The sequence below is a fragment of the Scomber japonicus genome, chromosome 1 (genome assembly GCF_027409825.1).
Source record: "Scomber japonicus isolate fScoJap1 chromosome 1, fScoJap1.pri, whole genome shotgun sequence".
Taxonomy (NCBI): Eukaryota; Metazoa; Chordata; class Actinopteri; order Scombriformes; family Scombridae; genus Scomber; species Scomber japonicus.
In genome coordinates this window covers 29457211-29472735 of record NC_070578.1, presented here as the reverse complement: position 1 = coordinate 29472735, position 15525 = coordinate 29457211, and the positions used below count along the sequence as shown (strand labels likewise).

Genomic DNA, 15525 nt, shown 5'->3' with positions numbered 1-15525 from the left:
CTTTGGAAACTTTCCCACATGCTTTCTGGTGTGGTTGACTCTGCGCTGGCCCCAACCTTCAAAACAACCCAGCTCTAAAAATAGTCTGAAGCTCATAATCATCCTGCAGACTCTTAATGTCTCTGATAGTCAGTTCACAGAGCCCAGCTATAGGACACAGGCAGTATTACCCTCACCCCAGACATGCTCTAAGTTCCGAATAAATCTCACGGCTCTTAGGCTGGATATACAAGGCACTGAGCATCTGATTTTTAAGTCCGTGCAGCTCTTCGTTATGCTCTCTCACACCAGAAACACACAACATAATGTGCGGAGTCAACTTACAAAACCAAACCAAGTTAAAATCCATGTCCACAGCATGAACAAAATCCCTTAAGACTACTCTTTTCTGTGCAGTAATGTTTTATTTCAACTATACATGCCGTGTTAAAAAATCAACAAAAAATATCATGAAACAAAGACCATCATTATTATTTACACATTCACAGTACAACTTTACAACATATCTACACGCTCAAATACTCTGAAGATCATATATATATAGCTGGCCTTGCATCGCCATGTTGCACAGTATTTAAAATCAAAATTACATGACAAAATCCGGTTCGTCTGCACATACACAGAGCTCAGACTGAAATATAAAGGCTTCAATTTAGATTGCAACAGAAAGACCCAGTTCATATTGCAATGTACAAGGCAGTTGAGCAGTGTATGTTTGTGTATGTCAATGTGCATGTGTCTAGTAGAAAAGAGAGCCCAAACACTGGTTAGATGACAGGCAGAAAGTCTTTACATACAATCATCACTTGTAAACAAAATGTGGCTTTGGGCTAAACAGGCAACTGACACTCAGATAAGATTGCAGATGTCACCCAAATGATGCACCCACTGCTAAGAGAAATCATCCCTCAGTCATTCCTACTGGCCAAGAGAAAAATTTTTCTGTCACTGCAATCTTGGGGAATTACATATTCCGCGTAACCGCAGCCCATGCCTAAAGACGGCTTTTCATTTGAACACTGTGTTAATACATTGACTGTGGGCAGGATGTGCTGTGTGGAGCCGACTGCTCCACAGTGCAAGGTATAACCACCCTACATCCCACTGTCAAGAAAATACATTCACTGCATGGCACCTCTACGTGGTGGATTAACACCATTCTTTTCAACACCGGCAATAAAGGAGAAAATCAATTTATACCCAGAAAAAGTGTTTTTGACTGTTGCTTTTGCACGACTGTCATTCACATGTGGAATGTGTATCGGTCAATTTGTTTTTCCCATCACTTCAGTTGAGATTAGGTAGTGATCTTTCAACACATCTTGCAGAATTTAAAATTGATCATATAAAAATTGTTTATACAGTAAATGACAATAAGATACAGAGAACCAATTGACATTGCCAATATATATACTGTAGTAGATCATTTTGTGAATAAGGCACACAATGCACAGATTCAGGTTCACTTGCCTAAAAATATTTATACTCCTTATTTATAGTATTTAAGTATATACAGGATCTTGTCATTCCCAGCATGACTCATTTGGACACATTGGTAAATGTTGTGTTGATTGTACACTGGCCACGCACAGGGAAGCTGCACAGGGAACACGGGCTGCAGAACCAGCACGACAGATGACAGAGCAGTTACATCCATGTATTGTTCTAGGGTCAGTTTACACCTTTAATAGGGTTAATGTAGGAGGAAAATTCTAGTGTTCTTTTATTAGGGGACTCACAACTTTAACAGAGGTGCCCTGAAATGCTGAATTCATGTACATGGGCTAAACCATTGGTGTTGCTTTAGTTTCATATGGTAAATTCCTTAAATAAAATAGTAAAACATTATAAAGGCAAATCATTTTATTCAAAATTAATTTATCATATGATATGAGAAATGTATGTTTTTCTTAATACCATTGCTACATAAAGAGGTCTCTTCAGCCACCAGTATAATTCCTACAAAGGGGCAGAGGTTTCAGTCCAGGAGAGAATAATTTTTTAACCATCAGTATTAACAGTGCATTTGGTTGCTTCAACTGTAATTCTTGGCCCCTGTCCACAATATAACACGTGCACGCCCACACACACACACACACACACACACACACACATGCAGATCTGCACACCTATAACAGGACTGTCAAAGTCTGGTAGAGAAATAAATGCATCAAAGACAAACTATGTCCAAAACCAATAGCAGCATATGTATTAAGGAAAATTTCCCAGCGAGTTGCAAAGTCCCAATATAGACTTACACCCAGCATGACCAACTTAACTTCAGCCTAGTCTAATTACCAGAAACACCACAGAATGATTCAAAAATGGTTTAGGCTTGGTTCAGATAGGTTCAAAACAAAGACCAAAGAAACATCACAGTTGTAATGAGAGACGGTGACATAGGTCTTAGAAAGGTCTTAACATACATCCTCTGCATGTGGCCCGACTCTTGATTAACAGGTGTAAACCTTTACACAAACCTGCTCTCCAATCACTCAACACACAAACACATGCACACAATCATATACTCTTTATCTCTGTATTCTTAACTGTTTATGGTCATATGTATCTTAACTCACCCGATAATTATCGAGTTTCCTCTCTTCTGCCCCCAGCCATCTTACTAACAAACGTATGGTCTACCTCTCCTCTCTGTTTCAGTTCACATTAGTGGGAAGACAGTGCTCAAGGGCAGTAACAAATGAGACCCATTCTTCAAGTATTCCACTGTTTTTGACCTGGTACCTCACACACAGACGTTTTAGTGGCCACTGCTGGTATCATAAACCTCGTACCTAATGTGGGAACAGGTGACACCCAAGCCCAGATACAATGGGGAGCAGCAGATTCACCACTGTCCTCTGTTCGTATCCTGTGGCTACCATGACTAGGGAGGGAGATGAAAACATAGGGAGCGAAAAAGCCACAAGGAGTATCTTTGGCCACATGTGTGATTTTCCCTTTTTAGTGTGAGTGAATGTGCATATCATTTAAAGGGGGAACACACCTCAAGTCGATACACAAACACACACCAGGCCCTACCCCATCCGAAACCCCCCCCACCCCCCACCCAAAGCCCTCAGGGCTCAAAGCTCTACAGTCAAGGCCAAGAGCTCACTTTGAGGTGTCCATGCTCTTTTAATAACTGTACTTATTGACCACTCGCATCTGTGGAGTCTGTGGTGAAAACCCATTGGGTTTAGGGGGCACATCTGGCTTTAGCGAAGGGGTCCTTTTCAGCCCTGTGCGAGGGAGCGAGCCATGCCCACTGTAGCTGCTCTGTCGGGAAACAGAGGACGGATGGGCGGAGTGCATTCCTGCCCCCATCACTCCGCCATGAGAGTCAAGTCTGGAGGGGGGTGTTGGGGGCATGTAACCCCCTCTGTTCATACTGTGTTGGCGAGACACAGACACCCCCATGGTTACCCCATTTGGTGAGGTGGATAAGGAGTGCCTGTGAGAGGCACTCCGATGGAGCTGGTAACCCCCCCTTTGCCTCTCCAGGGTGTCTCCCATGCTCAAGCTGCCCGTTGGTGTAGTGGGAGTGGTGGGCATGGGAACATCCACCCTCTTAGTGGGGCTGTGCCTCGGCAGGGAGGATGAAGGAGAGTACAAGGAGGCTTCACGGCTGGGTACCTTGGGGGGTAATTCAGTCAGTTCCTCCATTGGCTCCAGTGTGAGGTGTTGTCTTGGGCGTGGCCCTGATCCCTCTTGAAGAATGGCCTTGGGGTTGGCCACAGAGTCATTGAGGTGTTTTAAAAGGTCATTTAGGGTATTTCTAGCATCCACAGACCTCTTCTGGTCTTTCCTACTTCCTTTAGAATCTGGATTTTTCTGCTTCTTTTCAGATGAACGTGGCAGTGTATCATCTCCGTTGTCAAGGTTAGGGTGGTCATGTGTGGCATTCGGCAGGACAACCGCACTAGGGATATGAGAGTGTCCTAGGGCAAGGTGAGGGTGGTGAGGGTTTGAATTAGGTGGAGCAGGAGAAGAAGGGAGGAACTGAGGACTGATGGCTGATGAGTTGGACTCCTTTCGCGGACCACTGGCCTTCCCATGAGCCCTCTCCCATTGGTTTTTGATGGGCTGCAGGCCTTTCTGCTGAAGCACAGGGGTGGACTCTGGTGTAGGCAGAGCAGCCAGCTCAGGGGGCTGACAGCCATCTCGCAGGATCATGGTCTTGGTGTCCCCGTTGGGAGTATTCAGGTCTTTGCCATTGCTCAGCAGATTGGTGTACAGCTTGGGAGAGTCCATGTTGGTCTGGTACTCCTATGTAGACGAAAATAAATCATGAAAGCAAGATTAAATTCAGTTTCACGTCATGTTTAAATCACTCTCCTCCACAAAAGCTCTGAGGACTGTACCTTTACAGGGCTGTCAAAGAGGCCATTGAGCTTCACAAAGCTTCCGGTAGAATCTGAGCAGGATGGTGCAGATTCTGCATCCTTGTGGACATGTCTTGGCTTACGGAGGAATGAGTCTCGGTAGCAGAAGACAATCAGACCAGCAAGCAGAGCACCCATGAGAAAAGCAGCAAACACGCAGGTGATGAGGATGTTCATGTGGACCATCTGGTTGGTCTCACTTGCTTGGATATCCCACACACCTACAACACAACATAGCATTGGTTAACCCCTTGGTGAAAACAGTCGAAGCGCTCAGTGAAGCGTCCCTCTTCATTCAATGGCAGAAATGTGCGTGTTTGTGTGTGAACACAACCATGCATGAGTTTCTGCTTTTACACCTCTCCTCATACAATGTAACCAGTCAACCACAACCAAATGTCATAAATACTGACACATTCCTAGTCATCACAGATGAAGAAGAAATATGGTAAAAATTGGCAGAAGCTGTTAGGTACCCACATCCATTTCACCATCTATTAGAAGTCGTGCCATGTTAGTTTAGAAAGGAGAACTTGAACTATTCCACTAGAGGCATTCCGTCATACGTTTAACCATCACCAAAGAGTTAGGAGTGTATTCTTGTATTCTTATCTGGGACAGACAGCCGAATCAATCTTTTCGCTCAAAAGATCAACCAGCAGGAAGTTGGTCAGCGGAAAGAGGTGCAGTGTTTGCCCTCCAAATGTTGAGATAGCTGCTCCTCTACTGGAGGTTTGTTAGTAACCACAGACATTGAAAGAGTTAGTCATCCACCGTGCAGCCACTATAAAGATGTGGCAGAGCAGGCCCAGCCAATGATCTACCAGCCAGGGTAAACTGTTACTAGGGCTATGGTTAAAAGATCTATATTGGCAGAGAAAGAAGTTAAATCTAAATTAAAGCTTTTAAAGAAAGAATACAATAGTGGAGTTGAAGGTTTAATGATTAGAACTGAGGAAAATAATTAAATTAAAAGAAAGAAAGAAAAGAAAGGAAGAGCATAACACTATTACAATTTAAAAGAAAGAAAACAATGGTAATATAAAAATATAATATGGATAAAAACAGAAATAATATATGTAATGGAAATAGTATAAAAATATGTATTTTTGAAAATACTTAATGAGATACTTAATTACAATCTGCCATGTTATTTACTAGAAATCCTAAATAGCTGCCATGGTGTGAATGTGTATTTGCCAAAGTGAGCCTATGTGTGGATTCTCGTTTGTGTGGCTTAGTAACAGTTGTTGGCAGCTATCATATCGGGCTCAATGCAGCATGCTGGCTGCCTCCCTGCGGGCCTTACCCTCTTGGCCCCCTGGGATAGAGTCTAAAGAATGGGAGGTGGCTGGGTCATCCTGCTGCACAAAGCCTGAGCCGTAGAGCTCTGGACCAGGCCCAGAGCTGGGGCTCTGAGTGGGTATGAGTACTGGGGGGGGTATGGGCCCACTGGGCTGGACAGTGACTGGCGTTGATGAAAACTCCATGTCTGTGGTGACAAACAAATTGTTAACAAACGGTGCAGACGTGGGTAAAGCATACTGTTATCATCCCAGTTAGTAGGCATAGGCAATGGGTAATTTTAAATGTTAGTGTCCGAAAGAATAATAAATGAAACTTATCATGATTAACCTTAAACAAAATTTTATGTTCACAAACCAATGCAAGTACATTTCTGGTGGTTTTTGTTTAGACAATTTGGAAAAGAGAAAAAAGAGGACACTGAGGTTCAAAAAGGAGTTGGTACACAACAGTAAAGATGCCAAGGGATGATAGTGGGCATGCAATTGGGAGGACAGATCGGAACAGGGAGTGATGAGTGAAAAGGAAGAAGTGAATCTTCGTTGCGATAGAGCACCAATATCGCCTGGTAAATCTGTTGTTTGTGACGTTGAAAATGAAGCAGGTGACATTAGCATTCAGGAGGTGTTTGGTAAGAACAGATGAATGAGTGGTGGAAAGACAGGGTTGGAGATGCTGAACTCAAGGAAAGAAACCATTTGAGTAAAAGATCAAACTAACCAGAGGTAGGGTCGCCAAATGATTTGTAATCTGGCGCTGATGTAGTGCCCAAAAACGCTAAAAGAATTAAAAGGACAAGAAATCAGTATAAGGGAATTCAGAGGTAAAAAAAATAAAATCCCTATGAGATACTAAGAGTGCAGTTTAGTTGGTTTAACAATAAAGATATGAAGCACTCGCTAGTAGTGTCCTTTTCTCACTGGAGTCACTGGAAGCCCTCTGGTTCTGATCAATACTGTGGTTCAGCTTGGGTCATGTTTAGCTGGTACAAATGAAGGGACAGACATCTCAAAGTAAAATTAGTAAAGGTGCATTTTCTGGTTATCAGATATTATAAGACCTCTACCATTTGCACCGGCTGAACATGACCGTCAATTGTACATGTCCATGTTTCTGCCTCGCAGGTGGCATTAGTTACAAGTGGCCATGTACTGTATGTAGATGTGTGTGTTAATACTGCACATAGACTTATGTAGGGGTAAGTTACTGGAGTGATTGCTGGTGTGAGTGTGCAGGCTCATGGTGTATGTGGAGATGAGTTTGTGTTTCATTTGCATGTCAGTGTGTGTGTGTCAGTGTTTGCGTATCTGTATGTGTGCATATTTATGTGTCTGGAAATAGATGGTATGGTATGGAGATGAGAGTCTTACCATGACAGTCCCCCAGGTGTGCAGTGTTTCCTAATTCAATGTCCTGCTCATAGCCAGTTCTGAGAGAGAGCGAGAGACAAATAAAGAGATTAATCAAAAAGCAGCAAAAAATTCATGGGATCTCATTTTCTCATCTATATTTGCACTTTATATTAGAGCTGAGGCTTGAACTCACAAAACACCAGGCTCTATCCTCTCACAGGCTCCATGAGGCTTCCAGCCGCAATAAGGATCCCTTGATGCGATGCATGACCTGGTGCCACACAAACACAAGCACACACCCACTATTAGATCACTGGGTTTAATCATTCTTGAAAGAACACTATAATGATTTGTGACTGACTGAACATTAACCAGAACACATAAAACTGTTTCCATTACCTTTCTGACATTTACTGGAAACAAAACAATAAAGTCACAAACCTATGACTGACCATACAAAGCTCACTTTAACCAACTACGTGTGCAACAGCACGTCACTTACTTGTGGCAAGAAGAATGCCTTTCACAGCGACTCAGGGGAATACGGATGACACAGCTCGAAAAGGCGACATACAGGCTGTGGGCATCTTTGTCCACGTGCAGCGAGACGACACGCTTGTCATCCTCATGGCTAGACAAACACCTGGAAAGGGAAGAGAAACCCGATCAGACGTTTATCAGATAAGTCTGTCTACTGTTTCAGTCCCCGTAGATTTAATCACTTGTTAGGTGGAGAAGTCACATAAAGCCTTTTCTCACAGTTTAACAGGATTTTAATCTTTGTCACATGCAAGTGTGCATCCACAAATAAGCACGTACACACACAAAATATCACATGTACACAGTGCATGTACAGAAACAGCCATCTGTTCTAGGAAGCTTTAAGTTGCTGACTCCTCAAACAGAAAGACAAAGGGGGAAGAGAAAAAGAGAACAGAGGCAGACAGAGGGGGTGAGAAGTTCATGGATGCCTACTTGGCTCTGTTGAAGACGTCTATCTCCTCTAGAAGCAGGCTGTCATTCAGGGACATAGAGGAAGTCTTGGCCAAAACCTTGAGGACAATGCCTGACTCGGCCCCGATGAACACCACTGTGTAGTTCTTGTGGGGCCCTGCTTCATTGTCCACAGCCAGTGCTGTCAGCCTGTACCTTCAAACACAGCAGAGAGGTTTGTGTTACTCACAGCAGGGGTTATCCAACCAATGCAAAATAGGAGAAGCCTTTTGAATGCAAAAATCACTTCTGCTCTTCTGTTACTAGGGGTCAAACATTTTTCTTTATGTGTTGCATTTGGTGTCAACATCATGACTATGTATAGTGGACCACATAAGCTATGAGATACATTTCAATATTAATGTCTCCATGTGTGATAATCTGCAGTAAATAATTAACTGTCAAGCCATCATATAGAGCTAGGTATTGAACCTCACTACTTTTTGATTGTCAGCGTTGTCTATTGACATTTTGTATTTATTTCATCTTATTATTAGTGATGTTTATAAAAAGCAACAATGGCTTTGTAGAAACATTGTTTATGTTTCTCAAACTAAGGTATTAATAAAAGTATTGGTTCCAAAACTCTGGTATTGCTTTAGCACCAGTATCAATACCAATGATCTCATTTACCTGACTCGCGTCTTGGTGTACCAAGGCTCATCCCCTATGGAAGGCACAGCCGTGTCCATAAGAGGGTGGGACTTGATAAACTGCAGGGTCTCGTCAGGGAACTCGATGGAGCTCTTAAAGGATGCAGCTGAACCATGACCTGCACAGCTCCCGGGTCTAGGATGGAGGGTGCACACACACAGAGGGCAAAAGGTCAAAGAGCAGCCAATATGAGCACACACCAGGGAGTAATAATAATGTGTATTGAAATGGATGGAAAGTGCAGCGAGAGGGTGGGGGAGAGGAGCAGGTGCTTATTAGGATCACAAAAAGGCCTCAGCTGGAAACATAAAATATACATATGCATGGTTATCCTCCATCAATGATTTACTAGGGTAATGAGGTGCTGCGTGGTCTTTGTGTTTTGGACACAGGACAGGGCTACAAATATACGTGCTGACTGTGAACAGGTTAAATATGCATTGTGTCTAATTATACCAAATTAATTATTTAATCATCGGCAGATGGTGAATGTGTGTGCTGGGTCATAACTAATAACCTGGTCCCTTAGTAGTGAAAAATATTTGATTTCATTGAGTTTAACCTGGACAAAGACGGGTTAAGAAAAGGGGACAACTGACAGACGGTAAACAGATGCTCGTCATGTCAAGGGCCAACTGCTCCAAGAAAAGTCACGTTTAAGATCTGAAGTTCTAGGTTAAAGATCTTTTCTAAGGTTGCTGTTTTGTTTTCACTCCTAGCTTTAGATGGTTTTGAATTTGAATATCTTCTGAGGAGAAAAAAAAATCAATTCTTACCGAGGTTTGGGCAGCTTCTCCTCTGGAAATGGAGTCCACACAGAGTCAGGAGTCTTCTGCTCTTTGAACCGACCCAAAAATACTTTCTCTATGTCAGCCATGGAGAAGGCGCACACTGCTGACCCAGGGATACTGTGGAGAAGTAGAGCAATGTAATGGTCACGTTTCACTTCTAAATATCTTATTGCTGTCCTTGGGATTTGTTAGCTAAAAGCAACCTTGGCTCACCTGTTCATCTGTGTGGTGAACACCCCCACCACCGAAGGGATTCCATTGATGTTAATGATGTCAGTGATGGACTGAAGTACATCAAAGTAAAAGAAAGACTCTCCTGGCACGGAGCAGTTCAGCCTCGCCTTCACAAATGATGTCCAGTGTTTCTCCAGCACTCGTTGTGACCCACCTATGTCATTTTTACAGATCCGGGCCACACGAGAATACACAACCTGTGACGAGCAGGGGTTTAAGAGAGGACAGAGACGAGTGGAAGAGGAAGGAAGCTGAGTGAACGTCACTGAAAACACTTCAACATACTGAATAATGCATCTTTTCATCCTGTAGCATCTCGGCGGCACAGACAACTTAACACACACACACACACACACAAACACACACACACACAAACACACACACACAAACACACACACAAACACATACACACAGTTTCATCTTTAACTTTGTGTGTGGAGATTGTTCACCATGACTAGAGCAAATATTTAAAAATGGAAGACAATGAATGGCCTTGACTGGCCTAATGCAACACCATGTGAATGTGTGTTTGATTGTAAAGCATTATCAAGGCTTAGAATATAAATTAAATGTGTGAAGCAGTTGGCTTAAACAGTTTTAATAATTTACCGGTGCAAACCTCCATCAGAGGCCAGGTGTCACCCCAGCATTAGTAGGGTTGAAAAATTTATTAGCTGGTGGCTGATGGAGGAGGGTGGTTTTCTGTGGCTTAGCCAGACCAGCTCAGGATGAGGCATGGTCAAATCTGAAGTTGGCCTCAAACACAGAACATCCTAATGCCCTCTGCATATGTGTATGTGTCATAGAGAGGCAGACACAGAGCATGCAATCTCTGGGAGACAAATCCTCTCACTGTGTAATGGTTTTACATTAGTAGAACATTCCCAGCAAACACTGACTGCTGAAATTTCTCGTGTATTCTAATGCGTCGTACTGTCATCGCCTGAATGGGCCCCATTTGCACTGGGGCCATTTGTGACAGAAATGCATGCACTGAGGGAGGTGTAACCTTGTTTTTGGATAAAGGCCTGCACACTGCATCTGTGCAGAATATATAATGTATTATAAACGGCAGGTGGACTGTCTTACCTTGCCCAGATTGCTGTGTTCCACTGCAATCTCTCGGTAGAAAAAGTACACATAATTCCCATACTCTGCTGCATGCAGGAAATGAGGTTCTGAGGGAGAGACAGAGGCAGAGAGTTGAAGTGTATTTCTGCACCGTCACCACCACTGTGCATGTTGAATATTTCAGGGATTTGTACAAGGCTGTATATGACTGGGGGTGACCTAGATTGCCTGGGAGAGAACAGGACATATCCCCATGGAGATTGGCAAGGCAGGAGAGCTCTCTATCACTCCGATAAAAAGCTCTGACAGCCACATACATACATACACACATACACCATGCAATGGCACAGTGGGTATGTAGCTATCTGCCAGGTTTACATGTGTGTGTCCATGAAGGTTTGGGGAATGAGAAATAAAGCTTGAAAGTGTTGAAGGTGCATTTGCTTACCTTTCAGCCATTTGGAGTCATATTTGATAGTCCTCAAGGCTGATCCATCACCCATACTGCGATAGATGACCGAATCACTGGCCTGAAAGTCAGCTACAGTGGCAGAATACAGCTTCCCCTCTAAGAAACAAGACAACAAGGAGCACATTCACTAAAAACTAGGGTATGCTGGTCTCAGTTGCTTTGTTGTTTCTCTTATTTTATAAGGCTTAATTGGCTGAGTTGTTATCGCTGCAGGCACAGTTTTACTGTAGCAAAGACACGGAGGTGATAATGAGAGCATAAGTAGGAACACATTAGTTCTTCTTCAGTAAGACCAACTATGTGTGTGGGTGTGTGTGTGTTTGACCCTTACCAGCGAAAAGGGCAACGTTGGTTTGCTTGGAGTCAAATGGGCACCGTGCCAGTCCATTGATCTCCTCCCCATCAAACTCTAGGTTATCCAGCTGAAGGATAAATAATCACCCACACATTAAAGAGGGATTGTTGAAGGACACAATGAACACACATACAAACATCAGCATGCACATGTATAAGTAAACTAGTCTAGTCAATTTTAGGTTGCTTTACACAAATGGTTAATTGTAATTAATTTAAAGACTCAATACACACAATACTAGTTTTGTGTGTGTGAATATGTGGACATCTCAGCATGCAAACTCTTACTCATTACAGTACAGTGGAAAGCCCTGGCTGCAGATACTGACCCTGTAGTATCTGCACATTGGGTTGAAGCCGTTGGTACCACAGATGAAGACCAGGTCATCATTTCTGGGAACCAGCACTTTGATGAAGTTATGGCACTCGTCCTAAAAACAGAGACAAAACACAGGACCATGTTGAGAGCCAGCCAGCTTTCCTGCTCACACTTAACGTCTCTGTCATACGGTGGAATAGAAAGAAAAGGTGCAAGGTGAATTATTTCGGTACGCACTCTGTGTTTTCCCTTGACGGCACACATCTCTCTGTCAGATTGGCCCGATCGCCATGTAAGCTTCTATAAAAAAAACAAAAAAACAGAGAGCATTAGACACATGCACGGCACTACACACTAAAAGTGCACATACATGTACACACTCATACACACAGTCCTCCCTTTTCCACTCTCTCATTTTACAACCTGTCCAGTTTGTGATGAATGGCTGTGTATTTTCTATGGAGCCCTTTTTGTGTTTGTGGACTGAGAGAGCAGCTTGTGGTGAGAATCTTACCCGGTAAGGAATGATCTCATTCCTGTAGGATTCTCTCAGACTGACTAGGTACACCTGGTCTCTGTGGACAGAAAACAACAAAACAAACAGCTCAGTAACACAGCAGTACTATGAATAAACTTAGGGTTCTTAATTGTCAGTTTTTTTGTTTAAAAGAAATCTGGGACTTTATTTTGAATATTAATAAAAGAGCAAAAAAATGGATTAAGAAATCAATGATACAATCCACGTTAAGATCCAAATTCAAACATTACCATTTTCAAAACAATTTCTAGTTTTGTACGTACTAAAAGGGAGCTGGGTGCATAATCAGCAGCTCATTTACATTGTTTTCCCATTTTTCTATTTATTCACTATTATTGGGAGATTTTCAGAGTTGTGCTCGTGACAAGAGAAATCTCAATTATTGTAAACTATGTTCTCCGCCTCTTCTCGCATCAAATAGAATGCAACTTTTGGGTTTGTGTTAACAAAAATCTTACTCTTGCTATGTCTAAAAACACAATGATGAGCCAAAAATATAGTAAAATATCAAATAGTAGACAGAGTGTTGCAGAGGTTAATGCTAAGTGACTACTGATTTACCTGATTATCCTTTCTGTGACACTATTTTATGACAGTCCCATATTGTGATTATATGTCAGTTATTTAAAAAAAATTACATCCAAATTAAAAAAAATAAATCAATCCCTGAAAAACAACACGTCTCTTCACTTTCAGTAAATACATGCAAATACCCCAAACTGGCACTAGGAGGATTCACCTGACATCAGTGATACATGTGGTGGCGATTACAGGGGCTCCAGGGGTGGGAGTTTTATACTGTAGATGTCAAGGTGATTTCCTGCTACAATATTAGTGCTGGCGGTCAGATTAATCCAAGTGCCCATAAATACCAAAAAGACATGTAAAGATGCCAAGAAATCCCTGACAGAGCATCAGCCTGGGATGATAGACGTCTTTCCTGGATCAATACTGGCCATATACATCAGATGCAGGCCTAGAAGCCACAGATCCAATAACATTAAGAGCTTTTTTTCCTCCCCCTTGCGCCACTGTTTACCTGCCAAGGAGTGACTGAGTATATTGGTGTGGGGGATGTGTGAAAGAAAAAGGAAGAGACAGAGAGAGAGGGAGATAGTGTGCGTGTGTGTGTGTTGAGTTTACCTGCCAGCGATGAACAGAGTGTCCTGTATCTTGGTCATCAGCTGAAAGTCAAGGCGATGCTGTGACTCGTTGCCAGAGGGCCTGCCTCTGAACACAGGGTACCTTCGTGAAACTGTGAAAACATCATGCACGCACACATGCTATTAATGGGAAGCTTGTGGCAGAAGCAGACACCCATGCAAGGATAAACCACAATCACCTCACGCTACATTAAACCCAACTGTACTGATTAGACCTAAATATGCTGTTTATGTGCTTTATACAAATCCTCCTACAATTAAGGTAATGGTACAATACAAATATCTTTATTATGTGTAATTATATCTGTGTGTCATTGTGTTGTGTTCGTATGCCTACGTCAGCACGTGTTCTTTCAGTGCATCTCAAAGATGAAAATGAAATCCACTTAATGCCAGACCTGACAATACAGCAGATTGATTTTATTACTATGGATATGACACGCTAGTGTCTGAACTGCTGACACGACTAGAAGGAGACTGCCTATGTGTCTCTTTATTTTATGTGTACTGAACCTAACAACACAGCTGCTGGAGCATGTGAAAGGTGTATATTGAGGATAGTGCTTGACTTTTTGGTGATGTTGTAGAAATTGTAATCTCTGCCCCTGTCTCTGCTCACTTTATTTGCGTGTGTGTACTCACAGTGTGCGTCAACGACATCGAGGGGTACGATGTCCTCGGGGAAGCTGACTGCGAGGAGAGTGCGTGAGGCTGTCAGCAGCAGCAGCAGCTCACTGAGCAGAAGCGCAGCTCTCTGGCCCATGGCTGCTCACAGACGACACTTCCTGTTTCACACAAGTGGAGATGTTACCTGGAAACACAGAAACGCAAGCTTTTGTTACTTAATGTGTAATCACATTCCGGGTTATATTTTACTCATACTGCTAAAAACTGTAGCTTCATGGCCAAGTTATAGTCTTTTATGAAAATCAGAACGATGAAAAGAGCACAATATTCACTTTTCCATGTTTTTTTCCATGTGTCTGCAGATACCCGCTATGTTAGTAAAATACAAACATAATGCACACATAATGCCCTCTCTGGCTTATTGATGACTGAGCTCTCAGTGGTGGTGCTTGGCGCTTCCCCTCTACCTCTCCCTGCATCTGCTGTCTAAGGGAAGGTCAGCCAACTGACCGGTGGGGTGTCTCGGTCTGTGTTGGATGCAGCGGAAGTCCACTCTGTTAGAAACGTGGCAGGCCTGCTGTCTCTGTACATCTGTGCTCTGATTGGTTTGTCCTGGGCCAGGCTCAACGCTAATCAGCACATTGCAACTTCATCACCATCAGTAGTGCAGCCTCTGCTCTGACCTTAGCCGACTTCTATTAGCGCTCTGTTGGCTGTTATTGCTTCAGCCTCTCCTTAGGGCTGGTGCGCATTATTGCAGTGCAGTGATTCACTCATCTTTGTGTTATGAGAATCTAGCTGCGGACAGGTGTTTTGACATAGTAGTAATTCTTGTGGACAATAGTTTGCATAGCATCTGATTGTAGCCATGGTACACCAGCAACTACATTTGTAACAATTTATTGTGGGAGTGGCAGGGGTTTAGTGTGTATGTGGGTGCGTGGGGAAGAGCTTTAGACAGACTGTGTCTGTGCATATTAATGATCGGTGTACATTCAAATATTTATAAGGCAAACAAATTATTCATGTAGGCAAAGCCTGAACGGATATAAACAATTTACCGGGAGACGTCACACAGGCAAAGGGATGGATTAGCTGGGAGCACACTGGGATGGATACACACAAACACGCAAACACACACACACACACACACACACACAGCTGCTCATACATAACTCTTTCACATGGTGTAATGCAAAGACTGATGCATGTGCACGCACATACACACACACAAACACACGCAATATTGACTCATTTTTCAATTAGC

General features: G+C 42.9%; 1 protein-coding gene across 1 annotated transcript; it reads right to left on the bottom strand.

Moving 5' to 3' along the window:
* Positions 1-426: 426 nt before the first annotated feature.
* Positions 427-14394, bottom strand: sema6dl (sema domain, transmembrane domain (TM), and cytoplasmic domain, (semaphorin) 6D, like). Its single transcript, XM_053318837.1, has 19 exons — positions 14274-14394; positions 13612-13723; positions 12445-12505; positions 12168-12230; positions 11941-12042; positions 11589-11679; positions 11234-11353; positions 10804-10892; positions 9694-9911; positions 9466-9597; positions 8669-8824; positions 8018-8191; positions 7545-7685; positions 7236-7313; positions 7061-7119; positions 6411-6467; positions 5695-5877; positions 4365-4606; positions 427-4269 (listed from the first exon to the last, which is right to left on the bottom strand). Exons 1-19 carry the CDS (start codon positions 14392-14394, stop codon positions 3139-3141), a joined length of 3330 nt encoding a protein of 1109 aa, XP_053174812.1. The 3' UTR covers positions 427-3138.
* Positions 14395-15525: the final 1131 nt, after the last annotated feature.

Coding starts and splice junctions, on each gene's coding strand:
- sema6dl (XM_053318837.1), bottom strand. CDS start 14,394: ATGGGCCAGAGAGCTGCGCTTCTGCTCAGTGAGCTGCTGCTGCTGCTG. Junction 12,043..12,167: donor CCGTCAAGGGAAAACACAGA/GTGCGTACCGAA, acceptor CTCTGTTTTTAG/GACGAGTGCCATAACTTCAT. Junction 10,893..11,233: donor TGACTCCAAATGGCTGAAAG/GTAAGCAAATGC, acceptor TCTCTCCCTCAG/AACCTCATTTCCTGCATGCA.